At 41.7% G+C, this 25919-nt stretch overlaps 2 protein-coding genes across 5 annotated transcripts in view; both read left to right on the top strand.

Moving 5' to 3' along the window:
* The window catches only part of esrrga (estrogen-related receptor gamma a), a 135046-nt gene extending 128303 nt beyond the window's left edge, over window positions 1-6743 (top strand). For all 4 annotated transcript variants that reach the window (XM_047581304.1, XM_047581302.1, XM_047581301.1 and 1 more), the window contains one exon: window positions 368-6743. In XM_047581304.1, the coding sequence (XP_047437260.1) occupies window positions 368-612 (245 nt within the window). In that variant the 3' untranslated portion in view covers window positions 613-6743. The remainder of the gene's footprint in view (window positions 1-367) is intronic.
* Window positions 6744-17171: 10428 nt separating this feature from the next.
* Window positions 17172-25919, top strand: part of ush2a (Usher syndrome 2A (autosomal recessive, mild)) — a 176135-nt gene continuing 167387 nt past the window's right edge. The window contains exons 1-5 of the mRNA XM_047580544.1: window positions 17172-17438; window positions 17947-18686; window positions 19182-19396; window positions 19565-19771; window positions 22651-22819. Coding sequence (XP_047436500.1) covers window positions 18219-18686; window positions 19182-19396; window positions 19565-19771; window positions 22651-22819 — 1059 coding nt within the window. The 5' untranslated portion in view covers window positions 17172-17438; window positions 17947-18218. The remainder of the gene's footprint in view (window positions 17439-17946; window positions 18687-19181; window positions 19397-19564; window positions 19772-22650; window positions 22820-25919) is intronic.

The raw sequence follows: 25919 nt of genomic DNA, 5'->3' as shown, positions 1-25919 counted from the left end.
GACTTTACAACCTGAAATGATGTTTTCTCAGGATCATTGCTGCATTGTTTCTATTTGTTTGGACTGAATTTTCTCTGTTACTCTGAATAAACAGCATCACAGATGGGGGGGCAAGCGTAGTGAAGACACTTACTGTTGAAAACTTCTCAGAGAGTTGTGGGGGTTCTCTGCACTGCCCAACTTGAAGTTTAGAACATCTGCCATTTAACAGAATGATGGGCTTATTTTAGAAAGGCCCGGTGTCTCTGTTGAAAATGGACTTTAAATCTCATCAGTGGACAACGTTGAATGTATATTTTACTGTAAACACCTGATCAAATGTTTGCTTTTGAATTGTAGTTACATGTTGTGCGTCCTCTGTCTTCAGACTCCATGCACATTGAAGATGTGGATGCAGTGCAGAAGCTCCAGGACGTGCTCCACGAGGCCCTGCAGGACTACGAGGCCTCCCAGCACCAGGAGGATCCCCGCCGGGCGGGCAAGCTGCTCATGACTCTCCCCCTGCTCCGCCAGACCTCCACCAAGGCTGTGCAGCACTTCTACAGCATCAAGCAGGATGGCAAAGTCCCAATGCACAAACTCTTCTTGGAGCTGCTGGAAGCCAAGGTCTGAGGACGGGGACTAGATGGAAGGACAGCTGGACGACCGTCTCAACCACCTGCGCTTCAAATCTAACTCTGAACAACAACTTTGAATGACCTCTTTCTCTTTCTCACTTATACACACACACACACACATAAAATGTCTCTGACGTTTAGTCACCCGTCTGTGGCTAAAGAAACTATCTGAACATGTCTCCTGACCTCTGAACCACCACTGTCTTGGACACCAGGGCGGCCACTTGACCCTCTGATTTGGGGAAGATGCTGACAGACTGATGTGACCCCCGATTACCAAGGGACAAAGATATTTCCCCGAAATTACTTAAACACAATTACTTAACAGTTACCACAGTGTGACTCAAGACACTGACGACGGAAACTCTCTTATGCATTTAATAACAGTTAAGATGTTATTAATGAAACATTTAAATGAGGACACATTTAAAAGAAACTCTTGATTTTAGTTCTGAGAGACTCGTGTCTCTCTTTCCCCCAGCAAAGTTTTTTAAATGTTCAAGAAGAAGACAAGCGGGGGGGAAAATAACACTTGGGAAGGATTAATGACGTTTGTTGTCAATGTACATGTACAGATTTGAATGGATGGACAGAAAGAAAAGAAGAGGAGATTTGCCCTGCCAAAGAATGGAATCATCCATTCAGAGGATGCCAGCAAACTTTACTGTCATAACCCAAAACTCTTTCTGGTTTGGTCTGTCAGTGGCTTTCAGTCCTGGGCCTCAAGAGTACCGCTGGTTCTCTGCTCTAACAGTAATTGTAAGAAACAATCTGATTATTATGAAAACCAGCAGTGTTTTCTAGGACCAGGATTGGAAACAACTGTTGGAAACACTTTCTGGTTCTCCCTAAATTCAGTCCCTGGTTTCCCATGACTCCCGTTACTTCAACCACAACTTTACTTATTTGTTGTATTCTCTGAGGTTCCTGTGATCCTGGCCTCCCAAACCTGTCAGTATTATCACAGTACGAGCGTTTGTATGCGTAGTGGAGCTAAAAATGCTTTCAGATTTCTAAACGCTTGAGGTCTGATTGACTGTAGCAATATTACTTCAAACTTACAACTTAATAATTATCTATACTGTCAAGAATGGGTTCCTGCTTGGCTAACAGACAGATGTGGGCTCGGTTCACATTGTCTGCAGTGCTCTGCGATCTAGCCAACACTCTTCTTGCATTTGGACATCTGGTTGGAACACTTTTAGCTTCTTGGTGGCCCCGGTTTGCAGCTCTTCACATACCAGTCAGTAGAAATTTCAGTCCGTCAATGTGCCATTAAGAATAGTCCAGGCCATGCTCATTACCCGCACTCCAGAAACTCCACCTCGGCACCACCCTCTTCGGCCCGTTGTTCTCACTAATTCCAGCTCATGTCTTCTCTCGTCAGTACCGAGATGTTTTTGTGACTCATTCAGGGAGTGTAGGGGGAGCCTAACGCAGTACGAACCAGATGGAGAGGCGTGCTGACAAAAACGACTGAGGAACAACAATCGTTGCTTTGAAACTCCTCGTTTTTTTCTTAATTTCTACCTTGAAAATAATCTTACCGATGGTACCGATATTAGGATTGTAAATAGTTGTCATCCTGTATATGACATATAACACGGCTTTTGTTTTTGTTATTAATATTGTCTTCTTAAAACTGAATCAATCAATATGTCGTTCCTTTTTTTCTATCAGCTTGACCACGTTCAGCAATTATCATATATATATATATATAAATATAACAAGTAATAATGTATTAACAAATCAGCGTTTATCTTAGAAACTCTGAGCAATAGTGGTTTTTAAAGGAGGGGTTTGTGCATATGGACTAAGTCTGCAATATTAACATTACGTGCCAGTCTTAAATTTTGGAGCGAGAGGGTGAGGATTTGAAGAAGAATCTGTAGCTTCTCTTTATCTCTGTGTAACTTGCCATAAGCTATTAGAAAACGTTCAACATTTCCTTCGTTCATGACGGTTAGACAGGAAAATTATGGACCAGGAATGGCAGCACAAGATGTTACTGCTGTTTTCAGATAAAGACTGTTGGCGAGAGGCCGTGTTAATGAACAATCAAAAGCAGCTAAACGCAAAAAGATCCTGTTTGGAATCATCACGTGTTCTCGTGCCCAGGCTTTGCAGGTCACCCTTTACCTGATCAACTGTTCTTTGCTGAAAACAGTCGAACTGATGATACATGGTTTTTGTCCATTTGCAGCCCAAGGTGTACGTTTTTTTTTTTTTTGTTTCTTTGTTTGTTTGTTTTTGGCCATGTGACCGAGTATGGGGACCATCAGAAGAACTTGACTAAATTTTGAGGTACTTTAAATGGTTCTAGCAAAATTTAAAACCAAATCAAATGACATTAGCCACTTCCTGTTAGCTTGCCGCCCCCCCACTTGCAACTCAAAGGAAAATTAGATGTTGCAACGATTAAATCTGTTTACCAAAAGCCATCTGAACTTCTAAAGAGGAATACAGGAAAAGCAGTTTGACCGATATCCCTAAATGTTCCTCTTATCTTGTTACCTACCTGTCTATCTTATGTTGATATTTAAAGGACCAGTGCGTACGATTTTGTGACACCTGTTGGTAAGGTTGAAGATTGCAATCAACTGAATAACTCTCCATCATCGGTCCATTACCAGTCATGTAGGAGAAACTACATTTGTCATCACTTCAGAGTAAAAAACCCCAAAGGCTTTCTTTAGAGCCACTATTCAGTTTGTCCATTCTGGGCCACTGTAGAAAAGGATGTTCTCCCTACAAAGATACAAATCGCTCATTTTAAGGTAACAAACTTTTGATTGTGGTGATTATACACTGATGAAAACATGGTTACACATACTCTAAATCCTCCACACTGCTCCTTTGAATCTGATGTAGTAGCCTTAAAGATAACTAAGTAAGTTGTAGCTTTAACATACTTCAAATTATGTCCGCTGTTAGCAGGTTTAACGTTGAACTTCAAAGGGATTCTCTGGAAACAGGAAGTGGAGAAGCTGAGCAGACAGGAAGCTGTCTTACATGTTACAGTCAAATGCAGTGGCTCTGACTTGATGATGTAATGCGTGGTTGACTGATCACAGCTTTAACGGGTAGACAGTCGAGGGATTTTTTTTCTAGTTTTTGTTTATGCATTTTCTAAAGCCGAATAAGAATGCCAAAACGTGTAAAGTAGACGACAGTGTAATCTAATATAAAATGGCAACTTGTCACAGCCGAGGAGCGCTGCAGTTTAAGTGTAGTTGATCTCTAACATCAAACATCAGTATTATTAGTAAGGGGTATTTTCTCAGCCTTCTTAAACATTGTATATTGTAAATTATACAGATTATAATTCTAACATAAGACATTTTATTGGAAACAAAACAGAGAAAAAAGAAAAAAAAATGTAGTTCAGCCTGTGTGTTTCATGTTTGCTGTTTTTTCTACCAAGAAAAAGACCTCTTTCTTTGGGTTTTCTCTGTTTCAGTTCTAAACTTCTGTTTCTGTTTGATCCTTTCCTCCTCTGTTCAGTCCTCTAAGGCGTTGCTGTGTACTTTTCTCTTGTGGTGATTCCCGTTCTTGTGCCGTGTGCTTCTTCTTTAGACGACACAGAGTAGAATAGAGGCCATGCTGTCTGTCTTTCTGTCTGTCTGTCGGATCAGTCCGCTGGGGGTCCAGGCACCGGATTCTCTGACAATGAACCGAACCGGATACAAGACTCTTCTTCTAGAAACTTAAGACCACCAGGATCAAATTACAATATTCATCTTTACCAAACTATACATAAATAATGAAATATTTAGTATCTAAATGAAGAAATACCTTAACGAGCATTTAAAAAGGGATCATTTGTGTAACTTTCCTGTAGATTAAACAATATACTGTATATCTTTAGGTTAAATAAAGCTGAAATGAAAAGGACATTTGAGTAATTCAGAACTGTAGGTGACTCTTTTTTGATAAACTTGCTGTATATAACTGCCTTCCATACAGCTCATTATACTTGCTGTTGCAGCAGGCTAAAAGAGGAAATACAAAGACAAACCTTTTTTTTTCAGCTTATTTCCTAGAAAAACTTTTCCTTTACTACAAACACTGAAACACGTCAGTATGATGTGTTTAGTTTGTGCTTGCTGTTTTTCTACACCATGCATTCATGACATTGTGCAGACGTGGTTCTACATTCTATTGGACCTAAACCACAAAATAGGCATTAAAACCTCCAATTTCGCCAACTCTTCAAATGATCTCACTCTACATGTCGATGCAGATTAACAGTATAGATACATATGCATATGCATATGCATATGCATATGCACTAATCACACCATCACAATGGAATATAAATATTCTGTTGCCTGATGTAGCCAGACTCAGTTCTTATGAGAATACGAGTCTGCTAACGCACCACTGGGTTTCCATTTGACCCTTGGCGTGTTTGCGAGAAACAAAATACCTCTGCAGGCATTTGAATAGTTTCTACAGCTAGTCAATCCAACTCAGCTCCTCGGCACTTAGAGGACGTGGATGACAACGTTACTCTTCTGTCCATCGCTGCTTAAAGCCTGCTAAAACAGCTTGATTGGCCCGGTAGATCTTTGCCAGGGCGTAATCTGTTCCCAACGGAGAGACTCCAGACCAGGGAAGTTGAGGTTGGCTTCCAGGCTAAATGCTCTTAAAAGTTAATCAAAGGTTTTAAGGTCTGTTGTTTTTTAAAGGAAATACATAGAAAAGATTTTTTCACAACTGCATGCAAGAAATTTCTAGGTCAAGATGAATTTCCTATTTTGACTTAGACTACAGCCCCGCAGTCAGAACGATAGTGTTTAGTTCCATCCTCTGTACATTATTCTCCAGGAACCTCCTGGAAGAAAGGGGCTCTTTTCTTACTATCGTTTCACTTCTTTTACTGTTCTAAGCGGTCATGCGTACTCCTGAACAATTCAACACAAAGAGAGGTGTTCCATGTCTCTATGGGGTGAATAACACTGAGCTGAACTAAATTCACAGCCATGTTGGAAAATGGGACTGGTGCCACTTTGGTTAGTTGACCAGGGCCATTTCAGACAGAAACACTGGAGCAGCTAAAGTCAGGAGGGGGATGTTTCTTTCGGATGGTTTGATGTAACTCGCTGCTCATAGTCACAGTTTTATTTAGATGTACAGGACAAAGCGTTTTACCTTTTACGTTGTCTTTTTTTTTTTTTTTTTTTAATTATACCTTGTTACAAAGCAATATTTTGAAACCTGTGCTATGACGAGGCAAGAGTTGCACACGTTTGTGTTGGGTTTTACATCCAAATACTGATGTATCTATTAGATTGATTTTGCATTTAGTGTTAAGACCTCATAAATAACAACAAACTGAACTGGTATTTCCATGAGGAGCAGTGGAAGAAGGACTGTTTTGTTTAAGTTTTCTTTTCTTTTTTTTTGCAGAGACACTGATTCAAAGAGTTTGACCAGGTTGCACTTTGGGCATCACGTGATTAGATCCTCATTAGATTCCTCATATGCAAACACTCCATGTAACAATCGGCTGGAGCAGCAAGACGAGTTTTCGAGCCATAGTCACAAAGCGGGACTGTCCATCTTCCATAGCTGCCCCTGAAAACTGCTAAGGCCAACAACCTGTCTATCTACAGCTCTACAGTGTTTAGTCCTTTAGTTGTATTTAATCTCCAGATGTAACTGCCACTTGTGCTGCAGCCTTCCCTGCAGCCTGAATTTGCAAATATGACGAAAACATGTAAGGGAGAGAGGCGTTGTTTGGGAACATTTCGATAAAAGGGATGTTTAAGGATTAAAGGACCCTTGAGTGGTGGACGAGAGACGACCCTGTAGTGTTATTAAAAACATGTCCGTAGATTTTAGATGTGCTTCACATCAGTAAAAGAAAGAAAAAGAAAAAAAAACAATTACCTGTATATTTTTGTGACGTGTATCATACAAGTGTGCTCCAACAATAATGTCCATTTGTGTAAATGTATTTATTTCACATTGTATATATTGTTCAATGCAAAAAGAGAGACCTATGATTCTGTAACTTAAACTACTATGGGTTGAAACATTACATGTGTTACTCCAGACTATGCCTTTCAGGATTATTACAGTAGAGCAATATCAATTAAAACCAGGCTTCCAGTTTTGAAATCCGTCTTTTGTCTCTGATTCTTCACATTTGTTGTTGTATCTGGTATGTGTGTTTCTTCTAGAGTGGCGGCCGTCAGTAAGCACCTCACTGATTTAACACAGATAAACAGAGAAACAGAGAAACCAGGAATACTTAATTAATTATAAAATTGGTTTATTGCTGTTGCTCCCATGAAGTGATAGTTGCAAAGTGACACAAGAGTAATGTAATCAAATACAAATAGAATTTAAAAAATAATAAATATGGAGGCTCCCACACTAAAATATTTGTTCCAACCCCATGCAGATGTCTGCTGAACCTCAGCAGAAGCTTCCTGTTCAAGTTCTACTGAGAATGGTGAATTGACGTTTCTCGTTGGCCTTCTGATTGGTCTGCTAACCACCAATCAGAAGGCACTTACCCTTGGTCAGGCCACAACTTCCATGTTACTATTAGACAAACAATAGAAAAGTGGGGGTCCATTCCCAGAGAGAAACTTTGAAAACCTCTACACTTACTTAGCACTGAAACTCGTAATTTTGATTCTTTAGTGATACAGTGGGGAAACAATCACAAATAAGAACTGCAAACTGGTGAAAAGACAAGGACCCACACTTATTATATTTGCATTAGCAACGTTAGCTGTCTCTCCTCCACGTATCTGTGAAGGTTCTCAGTTATTACAGGTTTTAAACATTTTCCATTGGCAATAGCCCCCCACAGCGACCTCTGAGCAGAGGTCAGCAGACCAACAAGAAGGACAACACAGATTCAGCTGTTTGCAGACCTTGCTGGAAAGTTGTCAGCGTTTGCTTGGCTACACGTTGGACGGGAGTGAGTCACTGGTAATGCAGCACAGTCCAGTTGTTTGAAAAGCCCAGACTGAGCCACTAGCCAAGATTTCCATTCTTGTTGTAATGCTTTATTTTATTGTGCGTTTTAGTGCCTTGTGAATGGGAACCATCAGAGTGTCAAGGGAGAGGTGACATTAATATTATATTATTAATGGAGGTGTGTTCATCTACATTTATGCTTGACAATTGCACAAAAAAGCACGAAAATAAAGAATGGGAGGGGGTAAGGATGGGGGGAGGATAGGAGGGAAGAGGAAATGGGAGCAGCTTGCTCCAGTGGGTGGCTAACTACTGTCCATTCTCAATGGCCAGATCTCCTGCTCTTGCCAAGGGCACTAAATATACAAACACACACCCGCACACAGATTAGGACATGCTGCGTAGAACAGGCAAACAAGAGTAAAAACACAAACGTAAAATCTTCTTGGGCTCCATCACTCGCTTTGCGAATGACAAGCCTCTGGTCTCCCTCCACTCAGACATCCCTCCTTCTTCCTTGCCTCCTGTTCCCTCTCTCTCACAGTCACATTCACACCTCCTTGTTTCCCTCTCCCCCTCTCCGTCTCCCTCTCTGTCCCTCTCTCTAATAGCCAGCAGCGGTAAATGGGATGCAGAGGCCAGATATTTAATGTAGCAGAGAGCCGTGAAGCGTTTTAAGAAGCCTTTTTCTAACAGGGGGGAGCCCTGACCTGCAGGCAAATATTTTTCAACCAGATGACATAAGAAGATATTAGTGGAAAGAGTGCAATGTTTTCACTCCTCTTTTTTTTTATCTCTCTCTTTGAAATACCTCTCCGTTCTCCCTTCTGTTTGGTTTGCTGCCTGGCCGCCCAGCCCTCCGCACAGATGTTTTATTTTACTCGCCTTTTTGGAGTTCATTTGTTTTATTTTATCTTTGATTCATTATTATGATACGATAAAAGCTACTTGGGCATTTCAGCTGCCGAGGGGCTCTTATCGTTAACCTTGTGGAACGCGTCTAAGAGTGGGTTCCACACGCCGCATCGCTAATGGCCAACTTAACTCCTTTCTTCTCCTCCTCCACCTTCTGGCTTCATCTACATCTCTCCCTCCATCTCTGTCTCCGTCTCCGTCTCTCTCCAAGCGACGTTCACCTCTTCATCTTGCTCCTGTGCCATCTCTTCTTTCTTACTGTCTCCCCTAATCTTCACCTCCTACATTTATATATGTTTTTTACTCGTGTGTTTATATTTCTTTTGTTTACAGGAAAATTTAAAGAAAAAAAACACAGGTCTGTTTCAGTCTACTCAGCATAACTGTCTAAACAATGACGCCGTTGTTTTTTTTTTTTTTTTTGCGACTGTTTAATTAAAACGAGGATATAACCCTGATCTGTCACAGTTGATAATTGTGATGAGCCAAATAAACTCAGTGGTTTTAAAGCTCGGCCATCTGATGAGACTACCCAGCCGCTAATACATCTGTTATTTTTGGGGTCCCAGGGGGTCAAAGTTTCAGCCCCATTTCATTCTCCATTTACATACATAAAGTTTCACTGTTATACCAGTAACACACAGTTATGGCTGCTCATAACACCTAATGATACCATTAGTCTGGTCATGTAGAAGCTGCCTTGCAGATATGAGGTGTTGGAGGTTGCCAACATTTGCACAACCTAATGAATCCCAGTCCAAACGATAAGTCCCGCTTTCAGTTCTGATGACTTCGTTATAATCGTTTACTGTAAATGAGGTCAAATTTCAAGGAAACCCTATTAGCAGTTTGGCTTTTGATGGAGAAGTAGACAATTAATGTTCACAACAGTGTCCAGATCTACCGAACTTGGCCGCATCTGCTCGCAACCTGCAGAGGGTAAAGGCGCGTCGCCGACGTCGCCAAAGAGCGTGTCGCCAAAAACCTCAAATTAAAACACGAAACCCAAACACACATTTGCACATCCCTCTCCATCCTTTGGGGCCAGCACTTTGTTTATTACACAATCTCAGTTCCTCTCACACATCTGTTTCCTTTATTTGCAGATTTTTTTGGAAACTTGCTCCTTTACTTTGGTCCACATTTAGCCTCGCCTATAGTGCTGATGTGTTGCTTTTAACGGTAGCAGCTGCTCTCTGCTTTTCTGCTGCAGGAAGATGTTGCGGTATTCTTCAGAATGTGGATGTGATTTTCACCTCTTAATGTGGTGCCAAGCAGGGTGAGTCTCCAAGGGTGACCATATCTGTTTTAGGCTATGTGACCTGTAAAGTGCTAATGTGTGGTAGCTTCACACCGATCGCACCAACACTGTTTCAAAGGCCTGGTTTGGAGCTATTTAACCCCTATTTTATGCGTGCGTGTGTGTGTGTGTGTGTGTGTGTGTGTGTGTGTGTGTGTGTGTGTGTGTGTCGCATCCCTACATATGTGTGTGTTTTATCTCTGTATCCCCTTGTATCAGTGGTGGGGTTCCCTCGGGTTTCACAGACCTGGTGACACAGACTCACGGTGGTAATGGCCTTTCACAGCATCTAGCTCCCCAGACGCAAGCAGACACACACACACACACACACACACACACACACACACACACACACACACACACACACAGACTAGTACCACCTGAAACACAGATAAGGAGAATACCACAGTGCACAGTGACGAATAAATGTGTGCACATATATGACTGTAGGTGGACTGGAAGAAATCTGCATCGCTGTGTACAGTATATTTTGATAAATAAGAGACAGAAAACGCATCGAAAATATCTTTAAAGAAGCCAGAAGTCGTTCTCTCTGACTCTCTCTTCCACCGCTTTCCTCTTGCTTTTCTTTTCCTCTCCCTTACCCTCCATTGACCCTCTACATCAGACCACATGCAGCCTTAGCGTGGATGCTAACTAGCGGACCACTCCCATGTAATTTATAGCCCCTCGTTTGCCCAAACGTCAGATGATTTACTTGTGCCGTGTTCTTTTCCTCTTTCCCTCTTTTTGACACCATCTCTCTGTCAATCATTTTTTTTTTGATCTCGCCTTTCATTTTTTGTCATTCACTTTTAATCTCATTCGGTGTGACTATAAATCACCGCTGCCTCACTTCTGTCCCTCGCCCATTTCCATTTGCCCATCATCTCATCCTCTTGTGTCATCCCATTCTCCATCCTATTCCCTCTCTTTCCCCATTCGCTCCCCCATCCCTCCATCACGCGGGGTGTAAAGTGGCCTCGGTGGCTGCGTGCATCTGCGCTGCCTTCGTGAGCTATAAGAGGGTCAGCTGTCTATTTGCACTTTTAACGTCTTAACTCCATACGATGGGCCATTTATTCTCGCTCGCTCCTCTCTCGCTCCCCCTTCCTGTCCTCTTTCGGTGTCTATTGCTCTCTATCTCTCTCTTAGGACAGTAAATGTTTTAACTCTCCATTCTATGGGCCATTCATTAAGTTAGTGTACTTTAATAAATAGTCTGATGTGTCACTGGCTAGTGAATTAGTGGCACTTTAAATCCCCCACTAGTGGCCAATAGAGAGCTGGAAGGTTTGATATGCTGCGGCCACTCATTCTCGGAAAACCAATTAGAGCCAACCAGGGCCAATATGTATGTTAATGACACATGTTTCTATATTACAAAATGTTTTGGTCACTCATCTCTGCTTGTAGCGACTCAAGAAATGCAAGACTCTTCTCAAAACAATCACAGACGCAACTCACACAGTCAACAAGTAACAGACAAGAATGCTGTAACATGACTGATCAGAGCAGTCCAGCATTATCTTCATGTGGCAGCCCAGTGTCCATATATTCTTCCTCTAATATTCAAAGCTTCCTTACTGTTTAGTCTAGTCATGCTGTTCATTGGTTCCTTCAGATTTCATCTTGGCCATTCGTCATACAAGGCCCTGAAGAATGGAGCATGTCTTCAGTAGTAAGTCCTTCATTCATTTGGTCATTCCCATTGGTTGTTGGCTCTTTCATTTCAGCTGTTGTGTTACCACTCCTATCTTTTCCTGTTTTCACCACGCCAAGGCTGCCAAGCTGTTACGACTGGAACAGGATCTGAATGAGACCAACATTGGTTGTAGTTGGGTGCTGGGATCAGGACTTCATTGTGAGCTGTGATTGTTCAGTTAGCACGGCTAAGCTAACCCTGCCAGGATTGTCAAATGGCTGGTTTTATCTCAGCTTGCTACCGGACCGGGTGTGGCACAGACAGATGGAACCAGAGGACTTCCAGCAACAAAGCAGGCGGTGACCTCACCTCACGTTGCCAGAATCAGAGCCAAACGTTTTCACTTGAACGCAGCACACAAACTACTAGGCTAGAAGGTGACGAAGAGCAACAACGTGACTCTCTGCAGTGACTCGTGCTGATAAGTGGGTGCACAGATGATCATGATAAATGATTATTATTTTATTTCACCTTTATTTCTCCAGTTGAGTCAGTTGGGACCGAGTTCTCATTTGCAACGATGGCCTGGGCCAGAGGCAGCTAAAAAGAGAACAATACACAAAAGAAGTTGCACAATTCATTACGAACCTATGATGCCTTAGCAGGGAAAAGCTGCTACGCTAAAAGGAATGAATAAAAGGAACAAAAACAGAATGAGAATGATTCATTTGATGAATGATTCATGAGAATGAGGGATTTCTTGTTCTGGTTCACTTTTTTATCCAAGAGCCCAGGACAATAGATGAAAATGTGTCTTTTTATTTTATTATTCGGTCGATCGAGGTAACGGTTATTTTCACATGGACGTTGCAGTCTGTTTGTCAGATTTCAAAACAGTGCAAATGTTACTTGATCTCCAAATCTTTCTCAACTTTATTCCACGCTGCTGTCCTCCCCTGATGTGGAATTCACTGCGATTCTTTTCGAGAAAATAAATAAACAAATTCTGTGCATTTATAGGCTGATTCCCATGAGTGAACGTAAGTGATGATAAGTTTCTGAAGAGCCCCAAGCTAATAATACAGCCTTGACAGGGGAAAGGTGATTGGCATAGACAAAGTGTGTGCGCGTGTGTGAATGGATGATTATGTGTATGTGCATTGTCAAGAGAGGCAGGAGGTTAATTCAATCCTATAGAAACGCAGCATGGAGGGGATTGGACGGCACAGCCCTGAGGGTGTCACTGGCCTCAACCCCAATAGGGGGCAGAAAGCGTTCCCGCACACACATGCGCACGCACACTCACACACACAGACACACATACAATATGGACAATGTGACTTCAGGGTACAAAATCTGAAAAGCCTAGGAAAATCCAAATTGTTTTTATATCTAGTTTCTGGTGCATTTCATTTGGAGCCAAGGAGGATAAATGATGAACATAGATTAAAATATATATATATATATATATCTGTCTATTTATAGAACCTGCTGCATAAAACAAGGACAAGAAAGAAGAGGACGTTTAGAGAGAGGCGGTGATGGAGGACGGTCAGAGGGTTTGAGGGCAGAGGGAGCGGAGAAAAGAATGAGCGGCGCCTGTGCCTGGAGAGTGGGGCGTGTGTGAGAGGTGTATAAGCGCAGGACAGAAGTGACCAAAATAGAGAGTATGGACAGCAGGATGACGCAAGTGTCAGGGGGAAAATGGAAGAGATAGCCCAAAATAAGACTTACATCAGCACAGCAAACTCACTCACAGCAGCATATTTGTCAAGCACGCGTGTTGCCGTGTTGTTTCTGATGTATGTGCATATTAGATGACAGCGGCTGTAAATTAGGTCTGACGGGTGAACAGCACAGGCAAGTAAAAAAATTTGGTCAGGAATTTTTTTTTTTTATATTAAAACGTGATCACTGTTGAGCTCCATGGCGTGTGTATGACTTGCCAAAGAGCATTTTAAAACCCCTATCCTTATCTTATTTATTTATTTTTTTTTTCTGGAGGTAAAAAAAGACTGTGGAGAAGGTTGCTGTTTTTAAAGCTGCAGTGACTGAGAGACCTCTTGTCTCCCCCTCCTGGCCTCGTCCAAAGAAAAGCCACACCTTGTCACAGTCGTCTTTTTTTTTTTAAACCACAGTTCTTCTTCTGGACACAGATTCTTTTTTTTTACCTGAAACATCAGAAATTTTCTTTTCCTCTATTTCGAATTTTTTCTGATCACCAGACACAACTCCTTCATCTCAGCAGAGCAAGAGGCAGTCAGAGCAAGTACAGCGGTACAAGTAACACTTTGTTTTGTACAATAACTGACACAACAAATAAGATAATATAGTTAGTTTTGAGAACTTACAAACTGACACAATTGCGCATTCATAGAACCTTGATTACATTCATGACCCTCATTTTTCCACATTAAGCTCCACTGCCGCTGTGGCTTTGTGCTCGTTGTTGCTTTTGGCTGCCGACTGCTGCTATGGCTGACCCCTCTTCAGCTCTGACAAACCAATCATTGCTCACACTGATGTTATTGTTGATGTAAATCATTTGTTGCGGGAACGGCGCCACAGTCACATGATTTAAAACCCCACTGCAATGCCATATTTGAGAGATTTACCTGGTCCTGATTAGAGTAATCATCCCTGTGCGAACTTGTTATGTTGCTGGAACGTAACAGAAGTTTACATATATTTTACTGCAGCTTTAAAGAGGCACCGTTCTTGATCACTTCTAGTGCCATGGAGCCACATTTCTGAAGTGAAGTTGTTACTTGTTTTACACAAACCAACATGTCCCACTAGGCATGATTAAGGTTTCTTAGACCTTAAGGGTCAATACAATAGATGAGAAACATAACTTTGTGCTGACAAAAACTCTCCATAACCTGCGTTATAAACACGCTCACACACACACACACACACACACACACACACACACTGGAAACAAATAGAAATCAGTGGCAGCCAAATGACGACCTCGCCCGCACCACAGCCCTATTATTCAGGAGCTAAAAAGTGCTCTTGAATCCATCTAGCCTAAAAATAAATCTGTGTGTGATGAGAGAGAGAGAAGAGATGCAGGGAGAATATGCATGTATGTGTGTAACATTTCCATATTGTTATCCTAATAGCATGATTGCCTGAGTCATATTTGAATGTTTTAAAGCAGCAAAACCACAATTTTTAGAAGCATATTGGTATTTTTGTTGATATTATAGCAGTAAGTCAAAAAAAATGACACAATGACAATTATGCTATTAGGCTAGCGATATGGAAAATCTAATATTGTATTTTGCTTTAAGAAACACATGCAACCCACCCTCCAATTTATTCCACTTTCCCTAATCAGCGGCGAGGCCAAGGATGTCTCCATACATATTCATGCTGCTCTGAAGACTCGGAGAGACGATACACTTACAGCCTACATTTACCCTGTTAGCCTTAATGCTATTAGACCAGCAAATACAATTTGGCGGAATATAAGTCATACACAAGTAATTTAGAGAACGAGGAAGTATTAATTGTGCGATCGTCATCCAGTCTTAATCCCGCTCATATGATAGCGCTTCAGCCTGTGGAACCGAATGTGACTGGCTGAATAAATTAGTACAATCAATGTATGACTAGATTCTTCGTCGTGTGGACACACTCTGTGCAAATCTATGCAAATGTCTTATGAGGAGAGGATAAGAGAAACTCTTCTCGGCTAACAACGCTCTTGATGATCATAGTCTATCTGACACTGTGGTGTAACGTCATTTTCGGCCTCTCACAGGAAGAAAAGAAAGATGGGAAATGGGAGGAGAATATGAAAGAGATGAATATTTTCTGGGTAAATGGTCAAACCGCATGTGAATGTTTGCTTGTAAAGTGATGTCGACGACACCATTGATGCTGCTCATTCTGCCACACCTTGTCTTGATGGTTTTATAAAATAACTATGATCACGTTTGTCGCGTTTTCCCGGCCCCTGCTAGTGTTCCATTTTCCCATTTCTTCCTCCCTTCATCTTCCTCTTCTTTTCTTCCCCACCCCTTTCCTCCCTACCTCTATCCCAGCCCCTAACCGCCTCCCCTCTCCTCCTCTCCCCTCCCTTTGCTCCTCTCTGCCTGGTATTGATTAGAAGGCGAACCTCTAATCTCCTTAAGGTCATTAGGAACACTTAATTAAAACCTAGTTAGAATGCCTTTGTTCAACCAAAGCAAATTGCAGCTGTTCAAACGCGATTAGTATGATAACGTATAAACTTGTCGGCAGGGAAAAATGTAAGAGAGGGCCTTTTTTTTTTGGTAGAAATGTTTACACAATTTAAATGCAGAGCGCCTGAGTACACAGTGGAAGTCTGAACTGCTGTACTTGAGCTTGAGTCTGAGCTTCTGATGTGTGTGATTTTGTTTGTGTGTTAAGGGACTTGTTTATAGTTTGGATTTATGCATGTTTCTGGCTCAGATTAGGCAATGAAGATTTGTCATAAAGGCCTGAAGAGGTGGTAGTGGTTGTCTTGTTGACCATTGTCAGAATAATATCCTTGATCTTGGGCTAATCAAATCAAAAGCAGAAATACAACAAACAAATACTTTTTTCACATCTAATGTGTCTTGTTCTATCAAAGATGCACTGTTATTAATAAGTCTTTGTCAGTTCTTAGCCAGGCCCAGTTAACCAGTTAACCAAGTTAACCAGACACAGTGGTGCAGCAGTGGCTGGTTAGAGAAGTGGGGTTAGAACAGAGAAAGTTCAAATCCATTCTATTCTTAATCTATTTTTCAGCTATTTTCCAACACCATTTGGGAAAGATCCCCAAAACCTGTATGTGTGGCTTGCTACTCTTTGTGCAAACATATAGATGAGTGAAATGCAACCTAATTTGGTTAAAATAATGTTTTAGAAGCTCTTGAACTGGTCTTCCTTTCGAAAATGATTATTTGGAGACTGAGTAGTTATTCAAGGCATGCCTGGCTTAAAATATGAATTCTCTTGACGCATGATGTGTTTGTTTCATTCATCTGTTGTTATCTTTGTCTTGTTTTTAACTTCTCTCCCCCTCGTGCACACTTGAGTCATATTTGAAGAAATTGAGACAAAACCACATTCTGAGCTGATCCGATCTGATCTATAACACTCGCACACAAAACGTGCGTTAAGCCTTCCAGTTTGTGCGAGCAGAAGATGCCACTGCACTCTCTCACAGAGGTGGTGCATGAGTTATTGATCCCATCTGTGCATCCTTCCCTTTGATTACGCCTTACATCCCTAAAATGTGATGCATGTGCTGGTAATGAATGCCGCCGAGTTGATTAGACCATAAGAAATAAATAAAATGATTCCTGGGCTCGGCGCGGATCACCGTTGCCTAGCGACGGCAGTAGCGTTCCTCTTTTCTCCGAGAGCCACTTGTCTGAGACGCATCCCTCTTAGGAGGAGGAGGAGGGGGGGTAAGGCATTACTACAAGGCAGGGGGTAATTATTTAAACCGCATATTAATGCCTCGTTGTCAAAGACAATCTTTGGTGTTTTGTAACAGACGCCAAAGGGATAGGTCGCCTCGCTGTTTGCCTCCGGGGCTCTCAAGTTTCCACTACTTTGCTCGCGAGGAGTTGTAACGCTGCGCCGCCGTTCCTCGTTACTTTGGGCCCGGTATCCTGCCGCCTCGAGCGCTGCTGGCCAGATGGCAGCTCGTGGTAATCTGCTTAGCAGCGCGCGCGCCGCATGTTCTGAATGAGAGATGTAAGACAGGGAGGAAGAAGAAGGGGAGCTTTGTCAACTTCAGCTGTACTGTCATTCAGCTTCAACTCTTTCTTTACAAAAAAGGGGCGAAACAGCTCAAGTCATGTCTGGGAAGGACTATTTTTTCTACGGCAGCCGCGTCCGTCCTCGCTGACAGGCAGCCAGGCGCAGAGACAGACAGTTGTGCGGACCAACAAGTGGCTTGTTTTGTTCGACTCACGCCGGAGCCAACAAGTGTTTGTTGACGCTGCACTTGTGATGGGGACAGAGCTTTAGTGCTGGGAGTCCACAACGACAGGTAAACCCTCGAGGAGCTTCCACATATTTTGGGGTGTTTATCTGCATAGAGTTACAAATTAGCCCTCCTCGGACACCCCGTAAGCCTTCCTATTTTCTAACGGACGTGACAAGCGAGAGCCTGGACCTGTAACACTAGAGAGGAGAGCTCGGCTGGCCTCTTTTCCTGTGTCAAAATGTGAAATTGAAGCTGCTAAGTATTGTAATGAAGAGAGCTTTGGCCTAAGCCTCAATTTCCAACAAACTTATGTGAAAAGCCGTTTAGTTGGATAAAACCCGGAGGCCAGGTGCCAGAGGAAAGGGGGCATGTTTAATTCAATGGAAAATGAAGAAAAGGCGAAAAGCAATGTAGCAGTATCCGTTGAGCTGTGCTTCCATCAAGCTGTACATGATAGTGTAGGCTTTGGCTAGGGAATAGCCTGCATGGCATTTCACTCTCCTCAGATTTGTCTCATGTTGGATTTTGGTCTGACCACGGCTCTCTTTCCTTCTCTCTTTTCCCTCTCTAGATCGTGAAATCCTACCTATCATGTGAAGGCTATGGTTGTGGTTTGTGTGTGCGTGTGTGAGGGACGGAGACAGTGTTACAGAGAGCTAAGCTTTGCAGCTTCACCCCAGGGGCACTGGCCTGTTAAAAAATGTCCCTGTAACCCTGGAACCAAGAAACCACGACAGTCATCGCTTATTCAAACGCCGCCGGGAGGCTCCAGAAAGAAATCCGGGTTCTGGAACAGCCCTCTGCTTCTGGGAATGTTCTCTCAGAGTTTCTAAACCCGGAACCATGCTGGAACCTTCAGAGAATCCGATTCTGAAACGTCGTGAGGTCAAAGGGCAGAGACGGACTGAAGCGAGGGAAGACAGGACCATCAAGTCGGGAGCTACGGGAGAAAATTTGCAAAGCAGAGCGGTGAGCAGAGTGAGGATGAAAAGAGGAAAGAACGAGCAGTGTAAATTATGGAATGGTGACAAGACGGGAACGAGAAAAGTAGCACAAGGAAAAAATGGGATAACACGGAAAGAGACAAGTGAGATGGATATCTTAGGGAAACGGACAGTTACGGAGAGAGAAGACGCACAAAAGGAGAAAAGCGTGAGGAAAAATAATCAGTGTCACGTCTTTGTGCGGGAAAACATCAGTAAAATGAAGGTGAGGAAGCAAGTCAACACCACGGGGAAGATGTGGCATCGTTTCTTCCACTTGTTTCCTCTCTTCTTCCTCAGCATCTGTGCAAAACCTGCTTCATCACAGGTAAGTGTCCCTTTCCAGAGTCAGTTTTAATTCTGTTAGATAGTCTCAGGAAACGCACAGGTACAACTATTCACATTAACAATAACAATGGCTGCGTTATTTACAAGTTACCCAGTAAGTTTTTGCAATTCATTGCCACGCACATTTCTTGAACTTGAAGCAGCTAAAATGAATTCCACCATTAATCATTTAATTATTTACAGCTGCTCTTTTCCTGCTGTCAGAAGCTACTGTAAAATCAGGGACTGTCTATAAAAACAAATATATCCAAATATGTTATTTTTTTGTTTTTGTTTCACAGGTTTTGTGTTCAAATAGCAAACGTGCTACATCATAAACCACAAATTTAACTTATTTAATAAAGCCTTGAATAAGATATGCCTTACAAGTTTCCACTATATCCAAATGTTTCTCGTCGCTTTTGCCCCAGATAAAGTAAATTTGTCCGAACACTCAGAGAGAATGGAAAGATCACATTTGTTTAATCCTTCACAGGGAAATTTTCCACGAATGGAGAACATTGCTGCCTTTAAGCCAGTGTCCACCTCTCCGCCTCGTTCCACCTGTGGTGTTCCAGAGCGGAGCAGCTATTGTCAGTCACCTTCATCGCAGGCTGAGCTGCAGACGTGTTATCAGGCCTTCTGTATCCAGGAGTGTCCCTATAGATCCTCCACTCCTCCGTACGCCCCGCTGCTGCTGGCTGCTCACAGGTAGCACTGAATACACATTCATGCTCATACTTTATTTTAGAATGTTACGTTATTTACGCTCTTTGAAAATGTTGCTGACACCGTTTGTGTACACAGTATTTACAAGTGGTGTAAATGCCTGTTAAATTCCCTCGGAGGAAACATTCTGATACATCTTAATTTCACCAGGGGTACCTGTGTAACTGAAGACACGAATGACACTCGTCCTGAGACTGGAGCCGTTACTGGTTCAGATGGGGTTTCTGTTGGTTCTGGGAGTCTGCTCTTCATGCCAGGCCAGGATGGATGTCTGGTCTCTCCTCCGTCACAGGCCCTTGGAGCATTGGGTTCCCTCACCCTGGCCTTGTGGATAAAACCAAGCTCTGTTGGAGAGATGTGAGTATTTTTTAAATATTAAATCTCTCTGTTGCATTGTTGGAGATAAATAGAAGCAGTCATCCCCTGCTGATCTGTTATAAATGGAAGGAATTGAAGTTTGTACAGTACTTGTGCATTACAATTTTATATATTTTAGGGTAAATGCAATTGACCCTGTTTGGTATTGATACATGAGAGATGTGGGTGAGCGTTATCTTGTTTAATGGGTTAAAACAATCTAATTTTGATGGAAGAGAGTGATTTTTACTAAATGTTTTACGTGACTCAATATAAACTCTATAAAAAATACTTGAAATATTTATGAAGCTCCAAATTAGCCAGGGAGAAGCATTGATAAGTGATAATAGTCTTATCTCAGTGGAAAAATTAGGCACATTGACACATCAGACACCGTTTGACTGGTTAGAGAAATCTCTTAAAAGCTGCAAGTCTCTTGGTGAAGAAACTGACAATGACAAGGTTAAAACAGCCCGTGTCCCTGTCAGCAATGATCTTAACATATGTTGTATTAAAAAACTCAAATGATGTTCTTAATTTGGAGAGACTGATGTATCAATTGAAAACTAAATGTGACATGTACTTCAAGAGTTTGTCAGTAAAATTTCTGCTCTACCAAAAGATGAATAAATGTCCTCAAATGCACGAAGGACCAAAAACATGAAGGCTGTGTTTCCCGTATGTTTTCTGCATGATTTTTTTCCTCCTCCCCTCTCCTCACGTCACTCTGCATCTCTTTTCCATCCCTGTCTTTCTGTCCTGTCTACCCCCCATTTTGTCAAAGTGTATGTTTTGTATATGTATGAACGGGTTGATGGCTAATTTCGCTGGTACTTGTATTAGTGACAATGAAGTTTTTTTTTATTTGGTTTGATGATTTCCACTGTTTGGAGTTTGGCCTGGTGCTCCTTTAGTTATATCAGCTTGTTGCTCTTTCTTCTTCTACATTTAAATGCCTCAGTACTGCTACTGGTACCAGCTATCAGTTACCTATCAGTCAATTTTGTCCCTCTGATGAACTCCACGTTGTAGGGAAAGGTAAATATCTGCCCTGGTATGACTCTGATTATGGTTTTTCAAGTACTGGCAAGAAAGGTGCAACCCTGCGATTTTGATCTAATAACAAGGAATAGGTCTGGTCTGGTCAGGTCGGGTCAGTATCACCATCAGGAAACAACTGGCTGTCATGTCCTACTTAGACTTGTTGTGTGTTAAAGACAGAGGAAGAGTGTACTGGTATGTTGCAGACAGGTGCAGAGTTACACACACTCGGATCAGCTTGCAATCACACACTCATACATACACAAGGCTCACGCACACTCGAAAAGAGATCAGTTGGCTTTTCTTGGCAACCCCACGTCTTCCTCCACACAGCAACACTTAAGAGAGAGTGCTTGAGCAACATTTGATGCTAGGTCTTGAAACTGAAAGTAAAGGAGGATTTAACTAATGTGGGATGGCAAATTCCTTTGTAATTCAATTGTGTTTGTGAAAACATATTTAATAAGCTGTTGTGATTGTATGGGTTCAGATATTTGCTAAAAAGATAAACTTATTGAGCTTTACACTGCTGACAGGTTTGAAGTATGCAGCAATAGACAGGTTACGTGCATCTTACGTAATACACATGTGTCAAGTCTAACTTTGAGAACAGACAGAGATCAGATCTCTCCTTTAAATTTCAGGCACTGATTTCTGTTTTTGGAAATGTCTGTCCGGGGACTCAGATGACAGACGAGTCTTGTTGTCTTGGTCGGCCGAACATGACACCTGTATGGCTGAATTCATCTGAATGGACGTAGTTCTCTCCCAATTCTCTCTCTCCCTCTCTCGGTTTCTGCTGTTGTTGGCCGTCATTCTTTTGTTGTAGAGACGATCATGGCTGCCATCAAAGAAGGCAGATGAAAGGGGGTCTCTGTCCTCACCTCTGTCCATCCCTCCTCACCCCGCTCTCTTTGTCTCTCCCCCTCTGATTTCAAATCCCTCCCCACATCTGAACAATGGACAGAGCTAGGCAGCCACCTGTTCTTACAAACTAGTTTTTATTACAGCGTGACTCCACTGATTATGAAGTTATTTTATATTATTTGAGGATTCTCATTTTAAATAGATATTTTAGTTTTTTACATGCACTGGACCTTTCCTCCCTAGATTTTCTCTTAAAAGATGAACAGCCAATATATTGTTGGAAAGTAGAGCCAGAACATGAAGTTCAGTTAATTAAAAATTAGAATAATCAGTTTATTATTTCTTTTAACTATTGCTTCTTTCGGTGTCTGTGGTAGACGACTGGATAACTTTGCATTTCAGACATAACAAGCTATTTAAATATGTCCGCTTGGTATTTGTGAGGGGAATTTTCTTAATTTCTGCACATTTTATACCTCAGTTGATGAGTAAGAAATAATAATTCCATAACTAGCCCAGACACTTCAGTCTCTTTGTCTCTGAGGCACCCATTTACACACATACTGTACATGCGCGTGCAGTCATATATTCAGATGCTCTTTTTCTCCTGCATGCATCTACAGTATCTGTGATTTATAGGGTACGCTGCTCTGGGTTCATAAAAGCTATGATTTCCCATAAAATGTCAGTGATGGTGGTTAATATGACACGTGGAGGGTGTGCGTGTCTGCCCCCAGCGTAGCAGCTGAAACCTCACAGTCATGTAAAATATTGATATTCCATGTGAAAATGTCAGGATGAGAGACTGTGTGTAGTGATGCTGGACTCGTGGGGTCTGGCGCCCGTACGTCCACTTGTTTTTTCAGTTAATCGTAGCGTCTTCTCAGTGTCAAATATGTGGACTGGGGGCATTTTGCTGAAATGATGAGTCCTTCACTGTTTACATGTGTGTTTTTGTTTTCTTTGTTCAGGATGCTGCTGGAGAAGAGTTTAGGGGAGCAGTTGGTATTTTCTCTCACCGTGTCCGGGGAGGCTGTCACTCTGCGCTACGGTCAGTCCAGCAGTCGGTCTTCTCTGTCCAACACCTTCAAAACAGAAGGCAGGCTCGGCCTGGAGAAGTGGACTCATGTTGTTTTGCAGGTAAGAAACTTCCAGAGTAAACACCACTGCCCTGTTGAACATGCTATAATCAGACAACTGGTTATGAACATTTACTGTATATCCCTACAGGGACCCATAGATATGTTTTTTAGTATAATGTTAAACAACTCCATTTGGTTTGCATTTATCTGCTCTTTTCAGGGTTGTGAAAGCAGAACAGTCTCTTTTCATAGCAGACAAACTGTAACTTTTTTAATGTCTGTCTTCCTCTTTAATTCTGTAAATCCATTTTGTATTATGTGGGGTAATTATACTGGAAAACAAATGTTTTCAAACAGCTGCTGGGTCCAAGGACATACACGTTTTTTTAGACACACAGACAGATGTTGCCTCACACTTTCAACATGATCTTTCAGAAGCTTGAAGTGTGTGAGTTTTTTCTCTATGGTTTACTGTAGACAGCTCAGCTAAGAACCTGCTGTTAGTATGTTGCTCATGTTGCTTCATTTTGTTTCTTATGATTTTTGTTGTGCTTTGTGTAGTAATATATGACTTCATAACATGTTGGATAATTAACAGTAGCAGAGAATATATTGTGACAGCTAAATTTGCCTCAGTTTGGTTTATTGTGGAAAACCTGGGCATATAAATGAACGCTGCAAAGTTGAATGTAGGCAAAACTTGAATATTGGAGAACCAAACCAAAACTTTTACTCTTTGGCATCAGATTTGGTTTGAGAGCTACTCTCTCTCTTTTTTTTATTGTGTTTAATGTGGTACTCTTATTTCTTTTTACCTCTTCCTCTTCATTATCTTTGTTTTTAATATATTTTATATATTTTTGCATGTGCTTTATAAATAAATTGACATTGACAGAAAGGTTTACAGTCACAAAGCCATAAAAAAACTAATGGTTTGCAAAGAACATATCTCTGTGTAGTGCATGTAACTTAACATATATACTGAATGTGTTATTCTCAGCCTCAGATGAAGTCACTGGTACGTCAAGTTGAAATTGTAGGAAGTCATCCGAAGATTGAAATACAGACTGTCATGGACAAAAACACCTTTCATGTGCTCTGATCACTCTAAAATGACAGCTAGTGAAGTGAAGAGAGTTGTGAGGCCCCAAATGCATCAGTGTGTGTGTTTCTGGTCTGTTGAGGAGTATCATTTTACAGATTACCCCAGTGGACAATCTCTCTCTTTCAGCATCTCTGAATAACACCAGGGCTAGAAGGGGAGAAAATACGGTCACTATGACAAGCCTTATCGCTATAAGTGCTTGTAACTTAAGTTGCCTGTTTGTCTGCTTTTTGTCTGTAAGATTTTTGTTCTTGACCTTGCACAAATTGCAGTGCAAATGCCTGACGACTACCCCGCTGTAACTAATAAAAAATAATATTAAGAAGAAGACGCAGGAAATCAGTTTTGCAGAATTTACATTGCAACGTTTGGTTTGGTTAAGTCTCACAAAACTGTCTTGTTGCAAAGTAATTTGTGTTTTTGTGTATTGGTAACATACTATAACAGCTCTAACTGGCCACAGATCAGCTCTGTATTGCTATTATTTTAATATAAAGCTCAGATTTCATGCTTAGGTGTCATAGTAAAAGGAGAAATAGTTGCACAGATACTAGATGTATTGAGAGATGATTGTGGCCGGTTGAGATATTTCAAAACCAAATTCCCTGTGTTCTCTTAATACTCATATTCTGTTCTGTGATACGTGAACCAAGGTTTTAAGGTCAACTGCAAGTTCATGATTAAATTTTGTGTTACGCATGTTGTTTTACTAAGTTGAAGGACCAGGAGTTAAAAGGATATTTTTTTTGTACGTTATGCACTGTGTTAAAAGCAAATCATTGACACTTGAAGCTGACCAATTTTTGATGCTTTTTCTGGATTATTATGAGGCCGGCCAAAGATCTCACAGGCCAATAAAATAGTTTGGGGAGACTCTACGTGTTGATAGACAGAACAGTAACAACATTGTTGTCTTACATGTCATCGGATACATTGTGGAGTTAAAGTTGTTCAGCACAATGGTTCTTATTGGTTGTTGGCCCACCCAGTTGCGTCCAGAGGTGTTTTCTTTCTCTGCACCACATAGTAGAATCCAAACGGTGTTTTACCAGACTCATGTTCTGATATAGTCTGAATGAGTCTGGCTGCACAAGGCTGATGCCTGGTATTTTAGTTTGGCTAAATGCAGCGTTGCTGATGGCTTCGTTGGTATTGTGTAGAGCATGCATGCCCCATGGGGATAAAGTAGTCATATGTGTCTGTGTACAGTATATTGTATACATGTGTTGTACATGTGCACAAAAAGTGTAAGGCCTGTAGGCATTTTGCTAAAAGTGTGTGATGTTGATGTGACGTGGAGATATTTTGAAACTTTGTGCGTTCCTGCCTCTCCGTGATTCAGTCTGCCTTTTGTTTAATGGTATGGTGATGTGATCTGCTTTGACCATTCAGAAGAATAACATAATCGTCCTTGACACTCAAACACCATTCGCATACTTACGCTCTGATGCATGCACACACACTTATCCGCTCTCTCGTTCACACGTACACACAGGCACTAACTCAAAGTTCAGCTGTAATTTGTAGCAGTCTGTCAGCCACAATACAGACATTACCCTGTGAAGGAGCTGGGTAATTTAGAAACCTTTCCTACACACGTATAGCACACACACATGCCTTACACATACATACGCACACACACACTCACACACCAGTCATCTGTCGGTTTGTAGAGATCAAAACACAGAAAAAAAGACAGTCAAAAGGAATACGGGTTTCCAAGTGCCAGGAGCAATTCACCCACATTCACACACACGTACACACATGGTGCCAGGAGCAAGGTGCTGTAGGGATGCTGCTGCTCCCTAGGTAGTTGTCTTATCTGATTATGGTAACGATGTAGAGAATAGCGGAGGAAAGTGTAGCCTGGGGGAGGGAGGGACTGACAGAGGGGGAGAGATGAGGGGGGGGTGAAGGAAGTGGCTCAGTGTAGTTAAGTGATAGCTGCAGTCTGTCTGGTATAGGACTCACCTCTTAGCACATTTATTTCCCAAATATATTACTAATTAGTAGTTTGTCCATACAAAAACAGCTGAAGAAGTGTTACAAAATG

Source organism: Mugil cephalus, chromosome 3 (genome assembly GCF_022458985.1).
Source record: "Mugil cephalus isolate CIBA_MC_2020 chromosome 3, CIBA_Mcephalus_1.1, whole genome shotgun sequence".
Taxonomy (NCBI): domain Eukaryota; kingdom Metazoa; phylum Chordata; class Actinopteri; order Mugiliformes; family Mugilidae; genus Mugil; species Mugil cephalus.
The sequence above is the reverse complement of the archived record's forward strand: the minus strand, read 5'-3'. Positions and strand labels throughout refer to the sequence as shown.